The sequence below is a fragment of the Falco punctatus genome (assembly GCF_963210335.1).
Source record: "Falco punctatus genome assembly, chromosome: 19".
Lineage (NCBI taxonomy): Eukaryota > Metazoa > Chordata > Aves > Falconiformes > Falconidae > Falco > Falco punctatus.
In genome coordinates, this window is record NC_137599.1 from 6,831,180 (window position 1) to 6,856,945 (window position 25,766).

Consider the following 25,766-nt stretch of genomic DNA (forward strand, 5'->3'; position numbering starts at 1 on the left):
TCTCCCTGACCGACTTTATGGTATCATTCCCACCATACTGGAGAGAGCAAATCTTTTTCTCTTTGGTGGTGAAAGCAGCTTGGGGAGCGTCACTGAAGTGCAGCACTTTTTTAACCTCAGGTCTAAAGTGCCACCGGTCCTACCGGGGAATACATCCTTCCTCAGGCTTTCAGCAAACGGAAAGGATGCATCAAACCCACCCCACAAACATGTCCTGCACTTTTTTTATCTTTCCTGGAACGTGGGGACATGACCCTGCTGGGCCATCAGTGCCACCTGCCTGGGAGCCAAGATGGTGCCTTTACATTTCAGGCTAAGGACTTACCTTCTTTTTTTCCTTTTCAGCAACTTTAGAGCCATCCTTAGGGAGGCTGGTTAAGCTGGTTTACTGCACAGCTGGTCGCCAGTGGAGGGAAACGGTAAGCTCCACTATTGCCTTTGGTGTTTACTTGTTACCTTGTCGCTCGTTTGAGTGATCTTGCCATGCCCCGGCAAGCAGAAGCTATCACGCCACTTTAGGCCTTGGTCTAATAGTCATGCAAAGCAATATTGAAAGTCATTCTGAGATCTGGAACAGGCCCCAATGTGCATTTTATAAAAGTGCATCTTGGCTGCTCTTTATCTTTGTATGGGTTTTTTCCCGTTTCTCCAGACTGTTGAAGCTCTGAAAGGTGCCAATGAGCTGCTCTCCCTCAGTTTGCTCCTTTGCCTTTGGGGAGTGCGTTTCATGTTTTCTTCATGGCTCTGCAGAGGAGAAAATCCATGAATACACCACCTTGTTTTTTTCACCTAAGCTAATTTCAGAAACTGCCTCCTTTAACTTAGACAGGAAACTCTTCTTAACCTCTTTGTGCACTTGTAGAAAAGCAGGGTGGGGTGGGGGGTGGGGGATGGGGGTGTCTTCAGGAAGTGCCTGCAAAAGAGCCTTTAGGAGACCCTGTCCCTTGACTCACATGTGGGGTAGTGAAGAGTCTGAGAAAGTCACGGGTGTTTTGGTGTTCACCAAAGCAGGTTTTCGTTTTGGTTTTTTTTTTCTTATTTTCTTTTTTAACTTATGTAGCTTATGTCACCAGGTAGTGACAGCCCGGGGGTGACAGGAGGGGACATCGGGGGGGGGAAAAAAGAGATGGTGGACTCTTTTTGAAGATGGTGGGAAGGCAAAATGGATGGTTGGGATGTGTTTGAAAAGGTGGGAGGCAGGGTGGGAGTGTCCTCTTCCGTGCTCGCTATTATAGAGACATGTTCTAGGGTTTTGTAAGCTAACAGGAGCAAAAGTAATGAAAGTTAGATCAGGAAAGAACCTCATGCTTTAGCAGACACTGCTTTAGTGACGTTAGAGACCATTTTGCTGTTGGCATTGAAACGATTCCAAAAAAATGGAAAAGATTTTGCTGCTTGTGTTTGACTATCAGACCTGAAGATTTCTGGAAAGGTACCGTGAGATGATGAAAGCATGACGCTGTGTGTAAAATGTTGCTTTTCTATCTGTAAAGGGATTCCCTGAAGTGCTACGTCACGACATGTTAATATCACTCTTACAAACTGACTGATGCTTTCTCTGTATTGATGTTGTTTCCAGAATACACAGATGATAATGCCCTGATTCCGGGGAACTCATCGGTAACTGTTAGGGGAGTCCCTGTTAGAGGAGTTAAAGCTACCGGCAAGACAGACCTTGGGTAAGTAGCCATAACGCGTTGTGTTCTTTGGGAGGGGTTTCAGTGTGTTCACCTTCTTTGTGGCTGTTAGTTTACGGAGGCATTCCGGTTGTATCTTTCTTGTTAAAGCTGCTGTTAACTTTTGTTGTGACAGGGCAGATTTGAAGGTATCTGTCCCAAAGCAGACTTAGATTTTTCAGCCCGCTGGGACGTGGCATTCAAGCTCCAACAGTGGTAACTGTTCAGATGTTTGAATTGGGTTTGTTCTTGGGCTTGGTTTTTCTGAGAGTCAAGTTCTCCATCCTGTTTCCTCTATGCAGAGAGATCCCTTATTGTATGCTTTTGCTTGTATTGCTTTTAGAGTAAACGGAGAGACACATTGCAGTGTGAACTGGTGATTTGTTCCCATCTGCCAGCAGTCCGAGTCTCCGTGTTTGACTGCTTCCTTTGTTTGGGGGAGGGGGGCAGGGTATTCTTACACCCCAAAGGGGGGGGTGTGTGGGCTTCATACTGTCTCCAGAGGAGAGACTGAGAGTGGCCAGCTGGCAAACCGTGCAAACAAGAAGTTTCATTCTTAAGTGCTTCCTATTAGATTCCTAAAGACAATGTCTATGTCGGGCAAGAGAAAAAGAACAACATCCTAAAGCGTATTGCCTTTTGTGCCAGGACGGTGAAGGAACAGTTGATCTTTTACAAGCCTGAAGCTCAGAAAGCAGTTGAGCACTTTCCCAAATGTTAGTAATTACCTTTCTAAGTTTGATTTCACCCTAAGCTGCTCTCTGTGCTCCAGGTATTACTGCTGTATTCCTCAGATTTATGGAGGACAGAGAATCTGATTACAATTGCAGATACTCAAATGTAAGCCTGACTACAGCATTATCGCTGTCATCGATGTATTCGTACAGTCCAGTTCTGTATCAGCTGCATCAGCATGGTTTGAATGCTCATGTTTTCAAGGCTTCTTCAAGACAGACCTCTCCTCCACCATTAGTAGATATTATTGACTTGTGGTTTTGCCATGTCTTTCTAATGTTAGTTCTCAATAAATAGAGTGTACTGGCGCGTTACAGCATGTCTCAAACAAACAGTACAGCAGCATCCTAGTACCCGTGAAGCATCTGCAAGCAAAACCCCCTGAATTTATGTGGCTCCCCTGTAAGCTTTGGGCATATTACTGCAGTAGGTGTTACAGTGCTTTCAGGCGCTACCAAGACTTTCTGGATGCCACAGCACTGTGCTTCTAAACATGGCCTGGTTTGGGGGGTTAATTTAGATGGGGATGCTTAGTGCTGTCTTGTCAATATAGCCTCCATTTCTGGTTGGATGGCACCCTCTCCTGGTGTTGGAATGCTGCCCTAAAATGAGAGGCTAGGTGCCACTAGCATCAAAGATCCAAGAAATACCTGCACGTGGGGGTAAGGGATGAATGCTGCTGCTCTCCTAAAGTTGCCAATGGATCGGGCAGGTTAGCTTTCTATTCCTTCAGCTGGAAACCTTGTGGAAACAACTGGTAGAGTCGTTAGTGTTTGGGAATGATGAACGCATGTTGTCACGGTGGAGAGGCCTTCAGAAATGCGTTAGTCACCTTGTAGTATCTTCCTCAAGGCAAGTGGATGGAGAAACCACGGTGCGGTAATCTAAAGCACTTCCTCATGTTCAGGAGGTACGTGGCTGTACTTGCGAGCCTGGTGGTGGTGTAGCAGTGGCAGGAAGAATGAGCCTTTCTATTTGTGCAGGACCTGCACAGCAGCCTTTGGGTTGCCTCTGCTCGTGGGACGCTTTGGATGATGTATGAATTGTTTGTTAACTGATGGACGGTTGCATGTTTGATTCATGAGTAGCATGCAGGTACAGACCAATGAGTATGTGGAATCTTGGCAAGGGCTTGTGTGTCATAAGTGTTTCCTAAAATACTGGAGCATGTTCAAGATGATCCTAAAGCAAATTCTGGTAATCCGGGCTTTTTTTCTTATTTTTTTAACACAGGCCTCCTCGACCACAGAAAATCCTTGGAACTGCTTTCAGGTGATGTTTCTACTGCTATTGGTAGTCACTTTAGGCTAGAGGATGGTAGGTACCTGAACACAGTGCTTGGGCTTCCACAAAGAAACACTTTTCTACAGACAACTGTTCTTGTTTTGTCAGGGGAGTGTAGAAACCAAAGTGCTCTGTCTGGTACCTGTTTGTGAAAGTGGGGCTATACAGATTGCCTGAAGGTGCCTTCATATTTGGATGGCTGACTCTTTAAGAACAGAAAACTGTAGCACAGTCTTCACAGTTTTGAGACTTAGAGAGCAGAAAGAAAATATGTGAGGACTTCTTCTTGCACTGCTGTATTCTGTATCTTAGAGTAATTGGGGACAAAGAAGGAATGGGATTTGGGGTTTTATTTCAGTTGCACTGAATGTGCCAGGAGAGCACACTTTAAGTATAGAAATAAATTTCCATATTCATAAGACTATCAGAACACAGTGTTTTGGTGTTCAGGTTTTATAAACTGTTTTCACGGCTTTATGTTGGTTACGAGTGCTTTATTTTAAGTTCTGTTCATCTTTTTTTCTTCTTCTAGAAGTCAAACTGAGCCAGCGAGTAGAACATCAAAAGAGGTATGTAAAGACACAAGCTGAAACTTTTTTCTACATGCTGCACCTAAGTCTAAGAAATGTAGCCTTGTACTAATTCTTTTATATATGTAAAATATAAATGTTGTTATAAATTGAGACCACAACGGATCATAATCCAATTAAAATTTTATTAATTATAGCAAGTAGAATATGAGCAAAAACAGCGCTGGACGGCAGGGGAGTCTGCGCTCCACCAACTGCCGTGCTGAGCAGTTCAAACAGTCCCTTTTTATACATCTTTACTTCCGTGTTCATGAAGTAGTGGAGGTACTCTGCGCATGCTTCAGTTGTTGTTAGGGGGTCGTTTTCTGCCTCCTGGTGGTCGTTGAGGCCGAAGTAAGAAGTCTTCCTCCTTCGTCCCATAGTTGACCCCTCACTCATATGTCCTTATATGGGGTTGTTTGTCCTGTTTCTGTCGGTTCCTGGACATCTGGTGGTTATCTTATCTTGCACAAGCGGTATCTGGTTTAGTTTGTGTAAGCGATTGCGGTTATCCTACCTTACACAGGCGGTGTCTGGTGGCTGTTTGCATAAGCGATTTCATATCTTTTGCTGGCTGACCTTTACATTGGGCTTAACATAAATCTTAATAAACAATACCCTAGTCCATAGTTTCTCACATGTGCCAAACACTTGTAAAGTGAAGTGCAGTTGTAGCTGTATCCTTAAGTGTTACCACAACTTCATTAAAAAAAACCAAATAAAAACAACCCACAAACAACTAAAAAAACCTTTAGGTTAGGTGGCTAAAGGTCTCAAAAAGTTGCTGTTTATCTCTTGTTGTTCCACTTTGTGCTCAAAGCATGCCACTGCTTTGTTTGTTACTCAAACAACTTGAAGAAAAAAGGCTGGTAGGTGTTTTTTGGGGTGATAGCTGATCTTTAAAAGATGGAGTTTGTAATTCTCGTGGACATTCCTCAGTAGTGGGATTCAGATTTAAACTGAGTAGCTATAGGGCAGCCATTTGTGTTCATCTTGGGTCTCCTGATTCCGTACGTGGGTACCTGTATCTCTTAAAAGGCACATAAACCCTTGAACCTTCCTTAACTTTCAGGGATGGGATGGGCCACACTTTCTGAAGGGTGTGTTGGTACTAATGTTTCCTAATAATGAAATGTGGTGATCTTTCTTTGCTTTGTTTTCCAGGATGGAGATGTGATTAAGAAGCCACCCTCCATGGACCTGGCAAGCAAGAAGTGCCAGCAGGTGCTGACAGAACTGGAGGAAATGTTCCAGCGCTTGGAAATAATGTTTAGTTCGACACTGGTTCCTCGGGTTCTTATTCTACTTGGAGGCAATGTCATGAGCCCCAAGGAGCTCTATGAGCTCAGCTTGGAGGGTATCTGTGAGGGCGGTGCTGAGGAGAGCCTGAAAACTGCATCCTGCGTTCGCAGGCTCTTTCACTCGCTCTTTGTTGCGGATGTCTTCAGTGAGCTGAAGGCTCTCCCTGCCATGGGCACTGTTGTTATGCTCCAAGGACACCGTGATTGTGGTGTTGATTGGTTCCGGCCCAAGCTCAACTATAAAGTGCCGACTCGAGGGAGGAAACTAGCTGTTAACTTGTCCTGCGATGGAGACATCAACAGAAGTGCCTCGGCTCCTCAGCATGTGACCTCTACTTGGGAGGACTATGTCTGGTTTCAAGCACCAGCGGCGCTCAAAGGCTTTCACGAATGACCCACACTCTGTAGAACTTTAATGGAATATCGAATAACCTTTGGTGCCGCTTTAAGCGATAACTTTATCAAATACAACTGTGTATTCTTGTCTGTCTGGATCCTTTATTCAGGGCGTCTACTACCTTCCTGTAGTTCAACCGTGTCCATCTGTTTTCATCTCCTGAATGGCTGTTGAAAGCAATTACCCTTTAAGGCACAGCTGCACAAAGATACAGTGATTCTTTGGGGACCTGAGTTATGGTACAGGAGACTAATTGGTGTGTTGGGAGTAAAACTTTCCTGCTGTGTACTTGCTGAACTGGCAAATACTGGATAAACCTTTTCCCTCCCGAGTTTTAATGCGGCCATTACTAAATTAGCTGATTGCTTGGGACTCTCTCTGGGTAATGTACATGACTATTAATACACTTGGCCTTTACTAAAAAGGCTATAGCCATTCTTACCCGTAAAGGGAGACCTTTGTAGTCTGATCAGGCTTGAGTGAGTACTCGAGTGTTTGCCTATCTATTTGATAAAATTAGACTTCTCTATAACTCAATTTCAGTTACTTAACAATCCAAACAAAGAGTGGGACTTCTGAGTAATTGGGAGGTCTTGTACTGGTGACAAAAAGAGATTGATTGGCCCTGTGGAAGTGGGGAAGCACGTCTTCCTATTTTTTTACTAACCTTTAGCCCAACAGCCTTGACGGTCAGTTAGATATACAGTTAAAACTAAAAGCAAGCAGTTTCTGCTCTAACCCTCTTCAGAGGAGGTTAGGACTGCGGCGAATGAAGAGACGGGATGCAGCTTGATGCAAGCAAATGTCAATTTATTGTACAGAAGCACGAGTTTCTATACACTTTCAGAAGCTGCGCGTTTGAAACAGATTGGTTCTTGAAGCTAAGCCTTGCATACTAGGCAATCCCCGATTGGTGGTTAACTGCCATCGATTAACAGCAAGGTGTTACCTTTCCTTGGCGCCATCCATCCGTCCCCCACTCCCCTGTGCTCTGTAAACATTCATCATGTTAATCGTTGTCCAGACAAGCTCGAGCACATTCCCCTCAGCTAACTGATTGCCACGCGTGGTCCTAGTTTCCAGCCCGCTCCTGCATCTCCCCCTTCCTGTTGCACAAAAAGAACCTTTGAAACCGAACGAGTAAAACCAAGGTATAAGTAATAGAACAAATAAGAAAGCAACTAAGACATATTATCAATGTCAAAATAACCCACTGTCTCTGTTCCGTACAATTTTACAATTTCCCCTTTTTGTTTTTGAACAGCTAGCACCAGGTTTGCCATGTTCTGCAGGGCCCTTGCAAACATGACAGCAACCAAGGTAACAGCAAACAAACAATACTGCCAATTGAGTGAATGGATGCCAAAAAGGCTGACATTTTCTCAGATTTTGATAACATGTTGCTGCAATGGGGCGCCTAAAATCCACGCAGCACATACCATCCAAATCCTCACAGCCACGTCCTTGAACCAACAACAAAAAGCAGTGGCAATTTTGACTCACATGCTTAACTGCCTACCAAACAAGGTGATTTAACTCTTTAATGCTTTCCCTGCTGTTACTCCGGATAAGAGGAGAACCACTGCGACACGTTCCCATCATAGCCTCCTACTACATTAGCATCTACAGAAAGACAATTATCGACATTCAAAGTGTAAACAGTATCATCTTCTTTTGGATTAACATTATACATAGGTGGAAGGGCACACCAAACAAGAACTGGTTCAGTCAAAAAGTTCGAAACATCGCATGCCTTCTCTGAACATACCTCTGGGGTCATTCCCTTCATTCCCTCTTTTTTTATGCAAAGAGAAACACTTTCACCATAACATAGAAGCCCCTATTTACATCTCTGAGCCCGGACACAAACCGCAGCTGTATGCGCCACCAGGCTCAGGGCAGGAATCATTCATGCAGTTACACAGCTATATATCTCTACAAGCGTGCAGACACCTATTAAACACTAGATAACCGTGTTTATCTTTCCTATTCTCCTTCACAATACCTAGCTGTTTCTCTCATTAGTTTCCAGCCCGCTCCTGCATAGGACTCCTGCCCCAATATGCTAGCTTGTTCTCACTTAAGACAACAACAATAAAAGTTAGTTTCTTGCTTGCTTTTACTTCTAAGTCTTAGACTCTTCAATGTTTATGAAATGTGAAGAGGCGGTGAGGCGAGTGTGATCAAGTTCAGCACTATCTTTACTTGTCAAACTCCTGTTCAAAGTCAGAAGGTATTACTTGGGAGCAGAACTTGAGCCCTTTCTTCTGGCCTGGTGTCTAGTGCAGAATGGGAGGAGGAGGGAGGGTGAGAAACACTTGAGAGCTTTGAACAGTGTGTCAAAACTAGGTGTCTGCTGGACTTAACCTTCAGTCAGCTACTTAGAAGTGTCTGTAATGGAGTGAGCTTAACAGCTCCAAACAGCTCTATCCCATTTGAAGAGAAACTCGAGCCTACTGGTAGCAAGGTTGCTTGCAGCTTCTTGCTAGCAAAAATTGCACGATGGTGTGATAAGAATCGTTTGAAATGAGGGTAAAGGTTGAAGTAACCTGCTACGCTTGGTGCATATTTTAACTTTACCATTTGGAATGGAATGATAAAGAACGAAGAGGAAATTAAGTTGGTATTTTTGAGCTTGGAGCACACTAGGAACGCTGTCTCTGCCTTGTTATCCATTAAACATCTGTTTACATAGTGTAGTAGCTGCTAAAGCTACCCATAGGGGGAAAACCTGTTAGAATGAAGAAAGCTGCCTTGTGTGCAGCTGCCCACTTGAATATGTAATTGCTGGTCTCTTGAATGAAACATAACTTGAACGTAGGAGTGTTTGTGCTCAGGAGATCAAAACCCTTTACACTTCCACCAAAGCTGCTTGTGATGCATATTTCAGACGCTAGCACTCAAGTGTTTAAAGAAGCTTTTAAACAGAAGCCTTAGTTCTAAGGATCAAGGGGCTGGTTTCTTCCTACTCTCTTCCCCAGATGAGTGCAGTGTTACTGCAGTAAACCGTTCATGTATTCTGTTACACTTGAACTATGAGTGCAGCAATGATACGGTGCCGGGAGTGAAAGAAGACAAGTTGCTTACTTTGGGTTTTTTTCTTTTATTCTTTAGAAAAGCTTTAGAGCTTCATTAACAATTTTAGTACTGTAATGATTATCAAAATGAAATGTTGTTTTCTCTGTGTGATTACATTGGATTTATTTGATCCCTCAAAGTAAAGGTTCTGCTGGTGGCAGAACAACTTGCTTCTGTTCTATATGTGTATCTGAAGTGCATGTTCACAGCTGTTCCACCTTTCTGACAAAGTGCATGATGTCTTGTGCCAGAAGCTTTGGTTCCTCAAAGGCAGCAAAATGCCCTCCACGTGGCATGTAAGAGTAAGTGATGATGTTCTTGAAGACCTCCTTTGCCCAGACCCGTGGTGTATGTAGTAGCTCCTGAGGAAAAAGCTGCAGTCCCTGTGGGAACATACACTGCAAACCTGGAGGACATCAATTAAGTGCCTTTTTGAAAGAAGTCCTGGGGAAATTCTATAAAAACCTCCTGACTCTAGTAATTGCCACAGTCAGCTGGCAGAGCTTCACCGCAGCGACACATTTTGTGGTTTGTACTCTGCTGAAAAGCTTTGCTTGTATTTGAATCTCCTTGAGTATGAGAATATTATACCCAAAAACGTAAAGTAGAGCCAACTTCGCACACGGTTCAATCTTGAAACGCTTCCTATTTTTAAACTTGCCTTGTTTTACAGTTTTGCGATAAATGGCAAGACGCATCACCTCTTTGTGACAGTCAGAAATGAGCCTGCTCAAGTTTACTTTAGAATTTATAGTACCAGCATAACGAATGAGTTGAGGAAAGGTAAGCTGGCTCAGTCTGCAAAGGAAAAGACTCTTCTATTTGTTTGTGTGATCAATCACATGGAATTCCGTTCTGCAGCATTTCCTGGTCAGCCTCTCTTATAGTCATCTTAAAGTCAGTGGCTGTTAGAAGGTGCTTGGTTTGTTAGAGGGTACTGCTCTCCAGATTGCTTCCCCAAGTTTGTGCTTAACACTTGTAGCCGTTAGTTTTATCCACCACTGAGCCGTATGCTTCCTAATTCAGTTTAAACGTCTCTCTTTGAAATGCTCCTGATTTTCTGTTTTGTTTTAACTGAACTGAGCCACAGATCACATTTGTTTGGTGACTAAGTATATAGACCTGTATTTTGAACACAAGACTGAATATAGTTTGATATGTCCGCTGCATTGTCTTGGCTACAAGCTACTTTGTGTGAATTACAGGTTCAAAAGAAAAATGACTCAACTATTTTTATCAAAAGAAAATAAGAACTTAGATTATTTTTTTTAACAAGTTAAGTTTGCTGTTTTAAGTAATCTAAATGCTTATACAGGCAAACGTGGTTCAATCTCATTTGCAAATCTTTCTTACACCTACCACTTCATTACCTGGCATCACCTGTTAGACCAGGGTCCTTGGAGATGTTCTCCTTGTAGAATCGCATTGAGGACACAATGGAGGATGTCACCCAATAAATCATCACGTTGGACAAAAGCTCATCAAGAGTGTATTTGCTATTGATAGAAAAAGATGAAGACGTTTCATTGGAAGCTGTTTCTCAATACGCTGTATTGGGCTCATGCCCTGAAGAACAGTTGTTCTTGTTCTCCACTTGTTTTCAAGCAGCAAATTAATTGGCACCCATGTGCCCAGAGCAAAACTGCCCGGTGCTGAAGCAGTAGTTTGCAGGCAGTCTGCTGTAAGTTTACACTACTACTTGTCATGTGTAATCTTTCATGCTCAAAATTCAGCTTTGGCCAGTCTTTTACCTATCTCCTCATTAGTTACCATTGCTCGTTCTTTTAATGAGTCCTCTCATGGAAGAGCACCTGTTTTCTTACCTTTCCAAGCCTCCATCATCTTTATGCAGAAATGATTTATCTCTCCAGGTAGAGAATTTTTCCAATATATATGCAGCAAGCCCCACAGGGGAGTCACTCAGTCCACAACCTAATTCAAGAGAACAAGAGAACCATTGCAGTTGCCTGGCATTGCAAATACTTCAGTGGGAGTTAAACTGGACTTACATCAATTCTTCAGAGTTTTCTATGAGAATTCAGTAAAGAGTGCGTTTTACTAGCCCTGGTAGTACTTTATTCTTGAAAAGTTCACCCTGATGGAATTTTGGCTATAACTGACAGCACTATAAAGTTGAGCAATTCCTATACAGAAGAAAATAGGAGTTAAGAAAATCCTCTGGGCTTCTTGGTAATGTGTGGCAGAAAGAGCAAATTCAGATGTAAAGGGATTACACGCTGAAAAGAAATTTCAGATAAACTGTTTGGGAGCACTGTCCTGCTTAGGACGGCTAACTGGGACCCTGAGTGCTGTTCACTTTCTATGTAATTTAAACAGTGGAGTGCTGTGTATCTGCTATCTGCTCCTGCCTTTGGGGAATGCTAACAAACATTATAAACACAGCATATTATATCTGTGTTTTAACCTGTAAAACAGGTGGGGATTACTTCAGCAGTGGTAGAGCTTGCCTTGGGAAAATTCCTGTACCACACTCCAGGCTGTAGTTTTACAGTATCCTTAGAATTGCCTACTCTCAAGTGTATTTTAGTGTGACTTTAGCACTGAATGACTTCGGAGAAGATGATGCACAATGTGATTTCAATTTAATAGTGGACATAGTTAATGCAAAGTAAGTTTGTGCATTGGCACAACAGTTTCCCTGTGCTGTCAGGCCTAAAGTGATTTGCTACACATCAAAGTCATGTAAATGCTTTGACCAGCAAAGGTAGGGCAGGCTAAAATGTGCCAGCTAGCATATGACCCGTCTGGAGGTGAGCATTTTCTGAGCTGAAAGCTGTCTCCGAATCACTGTATTCAACTTTCATGGACTGGATGCTCAGAAATACCAGTCTTGTTTGCAGCTTACTAATGATTCAACCTGTACGCATCTTAGGTACCACAGCTTCTGGTGAGTGAAAATACTGTAGCTTTGCTTTAAACCTGCCTAATGAGAACTAAACTGATAATATAGATATTTTTTGAGACTAAGCAGGGAATATGTATTTTTTTCCCCCTATTTATTTTCTACCTTTCACAATTTTAGTGTGCTACAAAATCCCTGCTCTTCTTTTTTTCCAGGTTAAAGAGTCCTAGACTATGTACAGTGCTTGTAGGGAAGCTGCTTGGTCACTTTAGGGTTCTTTTTCTCCCCTTCTTGTATTCTTTTGATTATAAAATATATTAATGAAACAGGGGTGGAACAGATTCTAAATATCATGGATTTAGTGTTTTGTCTTACTCTCTTTTTGCTTTCTTTAAGAGTTTGTAAGATTCTCTTAAAGTCTGAGCTGGCTGACGTTTCAAAGCACTGTCCTTGACTCTTGGATTCTCTCACATAGCAGCAACCAAACTAGAGCCCATTGTGATTTTCTTCCTCTGCTTAAATTGCTTTGGACTTTGTTGACATCAGTTTTTATTGGCCAGTTTAATCAACCAGTCACTTAACTGCAGAGAGTTACAAAACCATTTATCTTTAGATTAAACCAAACCCTGGATAGGTGTCAGATTTTCACTTAACCATTCACTTTTATCTGTAGAGAAATTAAGATCATATTGAAAGGTACAGGTGCCAGCAGAGATTTTTGTGATACTCTCTCTCCCCTGGAACTTGCTTACTTATTTATATTGATGAATTCTCATGTTAACTAGTTATTAAGCCATGAACTTAATCTTTTTCTTAAGGCAGTTTAATGTCTTTAAGAACACTGGGAGAAGGAACCTCAACAAAACTTTTCTTGGAAATTAAATATGTTCCATTACTAGGTCCACAGCTTCTTGATCCTGCCAGAGCTCTGATATTTGAAGCATGATTTCCCTGTGATATTATCACCTGTAAATGAATTCTCCTTTTAAAAACATTTCTGCTAGTTTTCTGATCAGACACTAGACATACTGGTCTTTGTTTTTCTAGGGGCTGTCTTCATTGTTTGGCTTTTGAAAAGAAAACCCCAAAAACCCCAACCTGGTATCTGGTTTGTCTCCTTTTATTTCTCTGATATTGCAATCAGTTCAAGCAACAGACTAGGCATTAGCTGACGTTTCACTTTGAGTTTCCTCTTTTCCAGTTAAATGCCAGGATGGGGTGCTATTCCTTCTATGGTCTCCGTACCTGATGCCAGTCTGAGACAGCTCTGCTGTCTTTCCTGATGAGGGTTTATTTCAATAAAGGAATACCCCATAATCTTTGATAATATTATACAAATAAATCATTTAACTTTTCTGAGATGGCCGTACCTTTCTTCAGACTCCTTATCTACTGGTCCCACTACATCATGCTTCTGGCTTCAGGTATTATGGCTGTGTCTACCTTTCTGCAAGTTTCACATTGCACTTGCTTATGGTATTTTTCTTGTTTTCACCCACATTTATTTCTAGAAGCTTCAATTTCAGGGTCCTGTGCTTTACTTTAAGAGGCTTTTTGCAAAGGGGTTCTTTGCCATAGAGAAGTGGTATGCCATTTAAAAGACCTTGAAAAGTGATATTTGTAGTCTCCATCTTTTTTTAAGCGGTTCCTTTTCACTTCCTTTTACACAGCTCTTGTCCCCATGTCTTGCATTCAGTCACCAGAATTCATTGCTTCTCAAACATGGTTGGCTTTTGTTCAACTATGTTTTTATATGCCTTAAGCAGTCAGTATACAAAGTTCATAGTGATATAGAGAGGGTTCATTACCTGCAGTGTCTGGTTTGGTGGCTTGGATGTGTAAGTATCCAGACTCTCGCAACAGTTCATGTATATTCTTCTGGATGAAAGGATACATACGTCGAACATCTTCCCTAGTAAAGCCTATGAGCCATGGTATATAAGCCCCAAGCATCACGGAAATCATCCTTCTCAAACCTTCTCTGCCAGCGAAGATAAGATTCACAGATCTGAAATCAAGTTAATGAATAGAAGGTTAAATCAAGCCATTTTCTGTTTCCAAATTTTCTAGAAAATAAGTCTGACGGGAGCTGTAATAGAAGCATTTCACTAAGCCAAATACATAAGCCCTTCACATTTATCGTAATTTCCAAAAAAATTTGGGAGAGTTAAAAATGGTACAGCTGGTGCCATCTCCATCCAGGAAAGTCCTATACTTCATGGTACTGATCAGCTGCTGAAAGGCTGAGCTCCTTCCTTTTCTCCCTGCCAATTTTAAATTTATCTCCTTCCTGATTTAGAATGATGATCCTTGAGGTCTCAAATCAAAATGCAGCAGAGCTTACTTCCATGCCTAGTGAAAGAGAAGCCAAACAGCACTCCATTTTTCTCTGTACAACTCTTCCCTAGATAAGGGAGGCCAACAGCATCCTGGCTTGTGTCAGAAATTGCGTGGCCAGCAGGACAAGGGCAGTGATGCTGTACCCAGCGCTGGTGTGGCTGCACCTCGAATACTGTGTTCGGTTTTGGGCCTCTCACTACAAGAAAGATGTGTCCAAAGAAGAGCAACGGAGCTGGTGAAGGGTCTAGAGAACAAGTCCTATGAGAAACAGCTGAGGCAACTGGGCTTGTTTAGTCTGGAGGAAAGGGGGCTTGGGGGAGACCTTCTTGCTCTCTAAAACTGCAGGAAAGGAGGTTGTAACAAGGTGGGTGTTGGTCACTTTTTCCCAGGTAACAAGTGATAGGATGAGAGGAAATGGCCTCAAGTCGTGCCAGGGGAGGTTCAGATGGGATATTAGGAAAAATTTCTTCACTAAAAGGGTTGCCAAGCATTGGAACAGGCTGCCCAGGGAAGTGGTTGAGGTATTTAAAAGGTGTGTAGATGTGGCACTTAGGGACCTGGTTTAGCAGTGGACTTGGCAGTGTTAGGTTTATGGTTGGACTCAATGATCTTAAAGGTCTTTTCCAACCTAAATGCTTCTATGATTCTATGAAATTTAGAAAGCGTGAGAATGCAAATACCACTGTCAATGCAAAGCACTGACATATACATATGACTGAATGCACAGGGGTGGGGATACCCCTGGAGAAAACAAAGCAGAAGGCGATGAGAGGCAGGGCAAACAGAAGGCAGGACCCGAACTGTGGAGCCAGAAGGTAGGGTAAGAACTGGAGAAACCTTCTCTGCACTGATTCCCTTTGCTACTCACTGTGGCAGCATCTGGGCCATGTTTGTGGTAATAAGAGATCCCCAGTCTTCTCCCTGTAGGTAGTATTCTTTGGAGCCCAATCTATTCATCAGCTTATGAAATTTCCGAGCAGTTGCTTTGCTGTCAAAGCCTGCAGGTAAAGAGAAACAGAGGAAACCTGTTTGTCTTGGTGTATCGTCCCCTGGCCAAAGATCATGGTTTGACAGAGGCACACGAGTATGCTGCTGTCTAAAGGCACAGTGTGCTATGCTGCTCTGCCTTGCTCCTTGGCAATACAGTGAACACAAGATGGAAATTCAGTGGAAAGTGGATGAAGCGGAAAGCAGACCTGGTTTCCAGCTACCATTACCTTCCAGATCTCCACAGCCAGCCCCAGAGCCTCAGCCACATGGGTGTTAGTGCAGAGCCAAGCATCTGCATTCACAAACTGCATTCCCTGGTGAGGGCCAGGGATGACTGAGGCTCCAAGAACCTGGCAATTCCAACAGCGCCTTTTCATCGCTCGCCCTTCTGGTGTGGTGCCTCAGAGAAGCCATATCCTGGGATGGATGGGCAGATGACCTCAAACACCATGTCACCCTCATTCAGGCCATGCTCAGCTGGCTCTGTGAGTAGAGCGATGGTCTTGTAGAACTCGTAGAAGGAGCCAGGCCAGCCATGGACCATCAGCAGAGGTCGAACAGCTCGACCGTGAGGGACATAGGAGGGCTTCACGCGGATAAAATGGATATCAATCCCTGCCACACATCCAGACAGATAAATTAAAGCCTTAGTTCCATCACAGTTTCTGTTCCGAACTCTGAAGAAGGAGGGTGGCAAAACTGTGATTAGCATTCACAGCAGAAGGTACACAATCAACCCATGGCAAGAAGATGCCTAGCTGAAAGGACATGCCTGGTATTTTACCTGTGTCTCATCTTTTACTTACAGACAGAGGTATTGATCCCAGTCCCAGTTACTGGGGTCACAGGAGACTGAGCATCCACCTCCTGAGAAATTGGTCTTACAGTATATAAGTACAGCTGCACTTCAATGAATAGCATAATGCAGCTAAGACACGTGCAAAAACATGACTAAATTACAAAATGTGTGGGTGATAGAAAGAGAAACATGGAAAAAGTAAGCGCAGGATATAAGTTTAACCTGCAGATCACTTATCTAAAGTCTGGCTAACCTCACCTGGCTAAACTGGGTGGTGGTGGTGGATATTCCAACCTCAGGGCCTGGGTAAATTTTACAGTTTTCAAAGGTGGCTTCAAGGCAATAGCAGAAGAAAACCTCATTGTTATTTAGTGCAGGTTCAGAGCCAGATGAAGCCCATCTTCAAGCAGATCTAATCTTATCACCACTGTGCAATGATCTTAATCTATAGAGGGTTACTAATAACATAGCCTCCACTACTGATCCTTCATTAAGCTGTTATGCACACTGTTGTCTTAATAGAGTAACCTCTTAAAGCCCCCCATTCTCTCTGTGCATTTCAGAGTGAGACCTGCTCAAGCCACAGAGACCCCCTCACCTTCAATGGTGGTTCGGAAATGGGGATATTTGTTCAGGATTTCCACTTGCTTGCGTCGGTCAAACTGGTTCCTCCAGTAGGCCACCACCTTCTGCAGGTAGCTGGAGGTGAAGCCGTAGCGGAAGGCAGCCCCTTCCAGCTGCGGTGTGTAGCGGGCCTGCTCCAGGCGGCGATGCAGGTCCTGCGGACAGGAGCTCTTGCAAGGCTGGCCAGATGCCTGCATGTGCCCTATGCTAAGGCAGGCATGAACAGGCTCTCCTGGCTCCACCGGCTCCTGTGTCTCTCTCTGGGACACCACAAGCCCTCCTGAAGCAGTGCCATACTCTGTATAACTTCCTGAATCATCTCTATGGAGAATATATTTTTCTACAGGTTAGCAGTTCCCCTAGGGCACCCAGGAGTAGTGGGTTCTACGCTTGCCTTACTGCTAACTCGCTTTAGGGTTTTGGGCACTAGGAACTTGCCAGCACTGCCAGCTGAGAGAAGAATAAGCAGCTCAGCCTGTGCTACCGACTGCTAGTTGGCCAGATAATTAGTGACAGGCTTGTAGGGACAGAAGGAAGGACCCCATCCTTCTTCACCCTTCCAACCCTGTCCTCTGCGGAAGCCCCTCAGTCCTGCCCTACTGGTGCCTTTGCTATCCCGGTGCCCTCCCACCCCATTCCACCACTGCAGACCTGCTGTCAAATTCTGCTGCTCAAAGCACGGCCTTTCTGCAGGAGCAGCCCCAGGTTGCATTGAGAGTCTGTGGTCTCAGAAAGCGTAAAGACATTGCAGTGAATCTGAGCTCAAATCCCATTCATAAAGGGCAGTGAGCCAGAGCATCATCTAACGGACCTGCGCTGGCTATTGCCCCCAAGGCATCACCTCAAAGCAGTAAGGTGGGTGATGAACTGGCTCCACCTCGCAGCTTTCTGCCCCTCCTTACCTCCCAGGCACGGGCACCTCAATTTCTTTGTCAGGTGTTTCAGTCTTGAAGGGACAGATACTTTCATCTTCTTTCCCTTTTAGAGGTCTTTCATCTGAGCCCCACCGTCCATTGCCCATTTCAATAGTCTTGATCTTGTGTCTAGACCTCAGCCAGTAAACCAGCATCCCTCCAACGCCCAGAGCGGCCACAGGGACCAGGACTGCATTCCTCTGAGAACATTCAAATGACCTGGGGAGGCATAAAATTGTTTGCGCCCAACAGAAGTGTCAAGGGTAAAGGGACTATGCTGAGGCTTGTAGTCACATTGGTTGGACGTGAGTAACAAACCCCATGCAGTCAGCAGGGGCTGGGTGTTTCTGTTATTTTTGAAGATCGCAGGCAGGATTTGTGGCAGGGTTACATCTACCAGTGTTTCTTAGGGACCTTAAGCCTTTGCTGATCAGGACTTGTTAATCACAAGGCTTCTCTGTCCCTCTCCTTATGAACCAGGTGTGCCCTGGGAGACAAGGATCAGTAGGATCTGGATCTATCTGTTTTAAGGCAGGTACTGAAGTGAATGGGATAGTAGCACCTGGACAGCTTCAGGAATAAAAACTGCACAGAGTGGGCTGAGGAGCAGAGACAAGAGTTTTCAGCTGCTGGAGACAGCTGGATGTGCTAGCCATGCCCCTTGACTGTGCTACATACATAGCTCCCCTACAGATTCAGTCATCTTTTAGGGCAACGCTAGCCCTCCACCATAGCTGTCCATAGGTAAAGGTCTCAACTTGTCTGTCTGGTGCCTCTTTTTCTTACCTAGACAGCAAAGTTTCAGACTTTCTTGAGGTGTGGGAGCTAAGGCGCCAGAGCTGGATTTAACAGACAGACAGCAATGTTTTAAAACCGTTCAAACCCTTCAGCAATCAGTCCTAAATGTAGTGTCCCTTCCCGTCCCCCTGACCTGTGCCTCAAGCTCTCCAGCTTCCCTTGGGGATTAGCAGAGCTGTCTGGGGCTATTGCAGGGGGCTCAAAGAAGACTGAATGAAGATTTTTTGTCATACAGGGTATGGAAGGGACTATGCTGTGCCCCAGCCCAGGTGCTAATAAAAAGTGAACTCCTCAGCACAGAGCAGCTATTTCACTTACCTGATCCAGGACAAGGTGCCATCCCTAGAAAATGGGGGTGGGGGTGGGGTGGGAAAGAGTCTTAGTCTGATAGTGTTGTCTGAATGGTACCATCCCTTGGGGATGGTGCAAGGAACATCCCCTGCCAGCACCGTTTACCGCGCAGCCATGGGATCACAAGTTGTTCAGCTGGCTGGCAACAGAGACAGTGTTTCTGGGCTGTGTTTTAGCTAGATAGTTTGTCACCATAATATTCCCTCCTTCAGCACAATTCAGATAAAAGGCACTGAACAACTGGGTAGGTGTCCTTGCGGTGTTTCATCCTACAGAGGGCTGTGTTACTTCAGCCAAGTAAATAGTTTATTTTGGCAGCTGTGTAGCGCTAGGTGCCCAGCCTTGGCAGGGGACTTCCAAGCTCAAGGGTTACTCTGCTGCCAGCCACGTGGTACTCATCCTGCCCAGGGCTGGCATGAGGAGCAGCTTGTGGGACCCTTCCCTGTTCAGGTTCAGTGAGCTGCTGTACCTTTGCTACTTCCAACTGCTCCTGACTGGATACCAAGCTTTTAGGTCTCATCTGCCCGCAAGAAAAAGAAAACATCCTCGTTGGTTCTCTTTTAGCCTGGTAGATTCTCTTGCAAGAAAAGCAGAATCTAAAATCTACCAAAAAGTTAGAAGCAACAGAGAAAGTCTTGTTACTCTGCAGCTAGATGAGGGAGCTGTTTGGTCATAATTACGATGCCTTGAGACAAAAAAAAATTAAAAAGGACAGGAAACTCCATGAAAAACCAAGTCCACTGGGTGTTTCCTGTTGCCTGGTACCCTTTCCCACTGCTACCTGTGATGCAGAACACAGTGCCTGTACTGGACACCCCAGCAGTAGTGAAGGCAATTGGGTAATTGATCTCTGAGACAGTCTATGTGATTTTTAAGGAAGTATCTCCTGAAACCACTCCCAGACAAAGAAGACCAAGAGCTCCTAAGAGTAAACAGTGTCAGCCTCCACCTCCCTGGAGGCTGAGTAGCTTATGCAACCGGTAATAACAACCCCCTGCACTTACATCCTGGAGTTTAGTGAGTCAGAGGCACGAAACCAGTTATCACGGCAACAGCACAAACTCGGCACTGCTAACAAAGCAAGCATGTCCCAGAAACAGCTCTCTGAGTGGCACAGAACAAGGCTCAGTCTTATAAAACCTCCTCCCTACCCATGCTCAGGAAAGCTCAGCTGCATGCTCCCACCCACCGATGGCCTGGTGGACCCCACCGGGCCTTTCTCCTGCCCCAACCCTGGGGACCCCTGTTTAGAGTCCCTCCTCCCTGTGCCAAAGAGATCTCACCAGGCGTTTGGAAGCATCTCCTGCCACATGTCCGCTCCTCCTCGCCTAGCCACAGCTCCCAGCGAAACAACCCAGGTGTCTCCTCTGCTGGCTTTCTCTTCCGCAGCGACACTCTCCTGGTGACAATGCAAGCTACATCAACCGTCAGTGCCACCTATTGCCTAAACGTGCGCTTGCAAATCAAGTTCAGCAAGAGACAAATGCCAGGTCCTGCACGGGGAGGGAACAGCTCCGTGCATCAGCACAGGCTGGACGCCAGATGCATAGAAAGCAGCTCTGCAGAGCCTGGCCTGAGGTCCTCAGCTGAGCCTGAGTCAACAAGGTGCAGCAAAGGCCGGTGCGTACAGGGCTAGATAGCAAGCGTGTTAGCCAGCAGGCTGGGCGAGGTGATCCTTCGCTCTCTTCAGCACTTGTGGGGCCACATCTGGAGTGCCATGTCCGGTTCTGGCCTTGCTGGCAGAGGAAGGGCTGGAGTGAGGCTGCCCACCCTCGGTGGTCAGGGCCACCAGGCTGCTGGGGGGCTGGAGCCATGTGGTGTACAAGGAGAGACAGAGAGACCTGGGCTTGTTCAGCCTGGAGGAGAGAAGGCAAAGGGTGGGGTCTTACTGCTGTCTGCATCTACCTAGTGGAGAGTGTAGGAAAAATGGACCAAGAACAAAAGGCAATGGACGCAAATTGCAAGAAGGGAAATTCTGGTTAGATGTGAGGAAAAAATAGTTCACCATGGAGGTATTCAGACACTGGGACAGGGGCCCAGAGAGGACGTGGGATCTCCATCCTTAGAGGCAATCAAAATTTGACAGGAACAAGGCACTGAGCAATCTACCTGAACCTGCTCTGAGCAGAAGCTGCGATGAGCTGACCTCCATGTGCCCCTTCTGACCTGTGCATCGTGTGGCTCTATTCCATGTGCACCTGTGATCGGCAGCAGCCCAAACAAAAAAGGAAAAGTTGCTTTTCATTTTCCACAGAAATCAATGCTTTGTTTTAGCTCATTTTTAGACTTCATTTCCTTCATGGTTAGTAAAATCTTACTAGGTAAAGGCTTCTCTTTCCTAAATTGTGTCCTTGCTGTGCTTCAGTCCAGGAATAACTACATCTTACTGTGAGAGAAAATGATTCCTATCTCCATGCAACGCTCTAAGCGAAGTACCATCACCAGTGAGCTCTGTGATGGTTAGGTCTCATACCGTGACTTCATATGCAGCCACTGTGCCATCAAAAAAGAGTCATCAGGAAGAAAAGCTTGTAAATCCTTCATTTGGTCAAAGTTCAGTTTATTGCTACACCACAGCTATTTCTGGTTACATCCGTCTGGGATTACTTAGCTTTAAGGTTCTATTTCCCAAACAAAACCAGCTCTTTTGAGGCCTCTTGGAAGATGATATCCCTGATTGCAGAGGGACTATAGTCAGCAGACAAGGGAATTATTAGCAACAAGGGGAAAGAACTACAACCCATGTGGAAGGTAGCTGAGGACCCTGTAAAGAGCCAGGTTGAGGTACTGCAGGCTGTGATGTCGTCAGTAGACAAAAGAGACCTCGAGGAAATTCTGTTTCTTACTTAGCACTGGGAAAAAGCATAAAGGCTGGTGGAGGAAGGACTGGCTTAAACAGCTGTGAGTGAATTTATCCATACCAGGAATGTGGGAGAAGAGCCAGCAGAGCTAGTTACAGCTACAAAGAAAAGACAGAAGTTGCTGCTTTCTGTATAAAAAGCTTGGGAAAGTCAGAATGGCTTTTACTTAAGATACAAGGTGACACACCAAGGCCACTAATACCCTGGGGCTAAAAGGCAAGACCTCACCGCCACCTTCACCCCCGATAAATCTGGAACAGCTGGGATGCCAGGATCCCATCTACTGAAATGCAGGGGATGTGCAGGAGTTTTGTGTGAGTGCTGGTGAGCAGAGATCAACGGGTTCCCAGAGGAAATTCCATCCTGGGATGCAGCAGCAGTGGAAAGCAAGGGGTTTTTCCCCTCCTCTTGTTGTCGATTTGTTAAAGAGTTGAGATCAATTGATTTTATTGGTTTGATTATCTGATTTTATAGAGTTATTTTATAGAATAGAAATATAGGAGGATAAAAATATATGTTGAAGAAAGTTATGATTGTTTAGTAAAAGCAGTTGTGAGACCCTTTGTACATTTTGTACTAAGGCCAGAAGAATGGGTTGGAATCATTGTTGAAGCTTAAGTAACAATTTAGGGTTTGAAAGGTTTCTTTGTATCTAACTAGTCTTCTGTATAAAGAAAGTATATTGAGATGTCAGAATGTAGGATTAATGGGAACTGGGGAGAGTCGACTGGAACAGCTTGTAGTTACCTGCCAAGAAACCGTGAACTTTAGTAAAAGGTAATTCCGGCAGGGGGAGATCGCGACCACCGACTCACATACCACCTACCCAAATCGTACCCCAGACCCATTTCTGGACCTTTCTAAGCTTTATTGCGCAGAATCGGATATGGGAGGAGAATATGTTAATGATTTCTGGGAAATGTTATGATTATGTATGAATAATTAATGAATATGTATGAATAAGTTCTATATATGGTGTTTGATTTTGAGACCTGGCGTGCGTTGATCGTGAGAGGACTCGCTCACGCACCCGGCCGTCAATAAAGAAGTGTCTGCTTATCTACATCACATTGGTGTCGATAAGTTCTTCATTCCGAGATTTCGGTAACAATGGCATCTAACTTAACTCGGTTGTTTAAAAGTAAAAGTATGGGTAATCTTGTTGTAAATGATAAAATCCCAAAAAATTTTCCATTAGGATGTTTGTTGGCACACTGGGGAGATTTGTATGAGGATTTGCCGAAAAGCCAGATGATTGAGTATTGTAATAATTGGTGGCCTCTGCATACATTGGAAAATCAGGAAAAGTGGCCCATAAATGGAACACTGAATTACAATACTATTTTGCAGTTAATGTTATACTGTAAGAGGGAAGGGAAATGGAGCGAAATGCCATATGTGGATTTGTTCTTTTATCTGAGACAGAGAAAAGACTGGCAAGATGAATGCAAGTTAATTGATAGAGATAATCTTGTGATGGCTGTAACTGCTGATAACAAGAAAGTAAAAAGGTGTTGTTCAACTTGTGAAACTGGAAAAAGTTGCTTAAAGAAGAAAACTGTTATTGAGAGTGATAATGGACCAGAATTAGATATATCCCCTCTTAGGAGAGAAAGGAATCAGAGTCGAGAATTTAGGGCACGAGAACAGGCAACTGAACCGGATAGTAGTGGAACAGGAGATGTGGAAGAGAGATTATCGGAGATTGTAATTCATACTCCTGTTTCACGGAGAACTCGACAACAGACACAGACTATAGCTCCCCTGCGACAGGGAGTTGGTAATGATGGAGCGGTTTATGTGAAAGTATCTTTTACAGCTATGGATTTGATGACTTGGAAGCAGGCAGCAGGAAACTATAGAGAAGATCCTGAAAAGGTGGGCAAGGTGGTAGATACTATAATTAGAACACAGAATCCAGACTGGAATGATTTACAGGTGATCTTGGATAATGTGTTAGACGATACAGAGAAACAAATGGTATTAAAAGCCGGTAAAGCACAGGCAGATTTGGATGTGATGAGTGGAATTACAGGTGGAACAATAGAACAGAATTTTCCATCTGCGGATCCGCAGTGGGATCCAAATAATGTAGCACATAGAGAAAGATTAAGATGGTATCAAAAGTGGGTTTTATATGGGGTTAGACATGCCATGCCTAAATCTTTGAATTGGTCTAAATTATATGAAGTAAGACAAGATAAAAATGAATCTCCCTCAGCATTTTTGGAAAGATTAAAGGAAGCTGCCAGAAAATATACTGATCTGAGAGTGGAAACAGAGGCAGCACAAATGCAACTGGCTTTGATTTTTATGAGACAATCAGCACCAGATATAAGGAAAAAACTTCAGAAACTAGAGGGAGAAAATTCAAGGAGTTTGAACACAATGTTGGAGGTTGCATGGAGAGTATATAACAACAGGGAAAGAGAAGAAAGAAAAACAAGGAGAACAGAGTTATTGGCAGTCATGACAGGAGCAGTGGACAGAGGAAGGGGCAAAGGAAGAGGACGAGGATTTAATGGAAGAGGAGGTTGTATGCACTGTGGCAATCGAAATCCTAATACCCCCTTGAGAATAAATCAGTGTGCCTTGTGTAGAGAGGAAGGACATTGGAAACAGGATTGCCCTAGGAACAAGAGTGTTTCTCATGACCTTGCCAAGGTGATGATTTTAGATGACTGAAGGGGACCAGAGGGGAACCCAGCTGAACCTCTGGTTAAAATTAAGCTGGGAGATAAAGAAGTTAAATTTTTGGTGGATACAGGAGCAACATTTTCGGTATTAAATACATGTAAAGGAAAAATTGGAACAAAACCAGCCAATATAACAGGGGCAACAGGGAAAGAAGAAAACAGGCCATTTTTACAGCCCCTAGATTTGAAATTTGGAAATAAGATAATTACACGTGAATTTTTATATGTACCAGAATGTCTGATACCCTTATTAGGAAGAGATTTGTTGTCTAAATTAAATGCACAAATTGTTTTTGATGAAGGAGAACTTTTTTTGAAAATACCCGAGTCAAAAACGGGAGAAATCTTGATGATACAAGAAAGAGTAAAACAAGAAATTCCACCGGAGGTGGACTTGGCAGTAATCCCTATTGTATGGGAGACAGATATTCCTGGCAAATCGAAACTAGCAGAACCTGTTAAAATAGATTTGAAGGAAGGGGCAGGAACAGTGAGAATTAAACAATATCCAATTAAACCGGAAGTGAGACAGGAATTGAAGAAGTTGATTGATAAATTTTTGGAGTATAAAATTTTAGAGGAATGTGAATCTGAGTATAATACTCCTATTTTACCAGTCAGAAAACCATCGGGTGAATATAGGCTGGTACAAGATTTGAGAGCAGTAAATCAAATAGTTAAGGATATTTATCCTGTAGTAGCAAACCCTTATACACTGTTAACAGCGTTAAGGGACACTTATCAATGGTTTACAGTGCTTGATCTAAAAGATGCTTTCTTTTGTATACCTTTGGAAAAAGAAACCAGAAAACTGTTTGCTTTTGAATGGGAAAATCCTCAAACCGGGCGAAAGATGCAGTTGACATGGACTAGATTACCCCAAGGATTTAAAAACAGTCCAACTATTTTTGGAAATCAATTAGCTAAAGAACTTGAAATCTGGAAACAGGATAAATCAAGACCTGGGCATTTACTATTATAATATGTGGATGACATATTGATTGCTGCAGAAGAAAGCCTTCCCTGTATACAGGTGACTATTGACCTCTTGAATTTCCTGGGACTAAATGGGTACAAAGTATCCAGGAAGAAAGCCCAGATAGCCTGCCAGACTGTGATATATCTGGGCTTTGAGATTTCAAAAGGACAACGGCAATTAGGAAAAGATCGCAAAGAAGCTATTTGTGGTATACCTGAGCCGAGAAATATTCATGAACTCAGAGCATTTTTGGGAATGACTGGGTGTTGTCGCCTTTGGATCATGAACTATGGGCTAATAGCTAAACCGCTGTACGAGGCCCAGAAGAACTCTCCCTTTGTATGGGGCCCACAACAACAAAAGGGTTTTGTAGAGTTGAAACGTGCCTTAATGTCTGCACCTGCCTTGGGACTGCCGGATCTAAATAAGATTTCCAGTTGTTTGTTCATGAAAGGCAACACCTGGCACTGGGAGTACTAACCCAGAGGATAGGAAGCTGGAAACGACCAGT

General features: G+C 43.9%; 2 protein-coding genes and 2 long non-coding RNA genes across 4 annotated transcripts; 1 reads left to right on the forward strand and 3 right to left on the reverse strand.

Annotated features, from left to right (window-relative positions):
* Window positions 1-4,390: 4,390 nt before the first annotated feature.
* LOC308055728 lies at window positions 4,391-5,005 on the reverse strand. Its single transcript, XR_013924600.1, has 2 exons — window positions 4,850-5,005; window positions 4,391-4,744 (listed from the first exon to the last, which is right to left on the reverse strand). It is a non-coding gene; the product is annotated as an uncharacterized lncRNA (long non-coding RNA).
* A 165-nt stretch (window positions 5,006-5,170) lies between these two features.
* Window positions 5,171-5,959, forward strand: LOC308055463 (MAD2L1-binding protein-like; the record flags this gene model as incomplete). The annotated part of the gene is made up of 2 exons (XM_080369431.1): window positions 5,171-5,179; window positions 5,429-5,959. The coding sequence occupies 2 exons, from the start codon at window positions 5,171-5,173 to the stop codon at window positions 5,957-5,959; spliced, it is 540 nt and encodes a 179-aa protein (XP_080225557.1).
* A 1,649-nt stretch (window positions 5,960-7,608) lies between these two features.
* Window positions 7,609-10,663, reverse strand: LOC308055406. Its single transcript, XR_013924524.1, has 2 exons — window positions 10,411-10,663; window positions 7,609-9,446 (listed from the first exon to the last, which is right to left on the reverse strand). It is a non-coding gene; the product is annotated as an uncharacterized lncRNA (long non-coding RNA).
* A 4,943-nt stretch (window positions 10,664-15,606) lies between these two features.
* LOC308055464 (epoxide hydrolase 1-like) lies at window positions 15,607-16,896 on the reverse strand (the record flags this gene model as incomplete). The annotated part of the gene is made up of 2 exons (XM_080369432.1): window positions 16,631-16,896; window positions 15,607-15,848 (listed from the first exon to the last, which is right to left on the reverse strand). The coding sequence occupies exons 1-2, from the start codon at window positions 16,851-16,853 to the stop codon at window positions 15,607-15,609; spliced, it is 465 nt and encodes a 154-aa protein (XP_080225558.1). The 5' UTR covers window positions 16,854-16,896.
* Between the last annotated feature and the right edge of the window lie 8,870 nt (window positions 16,897-25,766).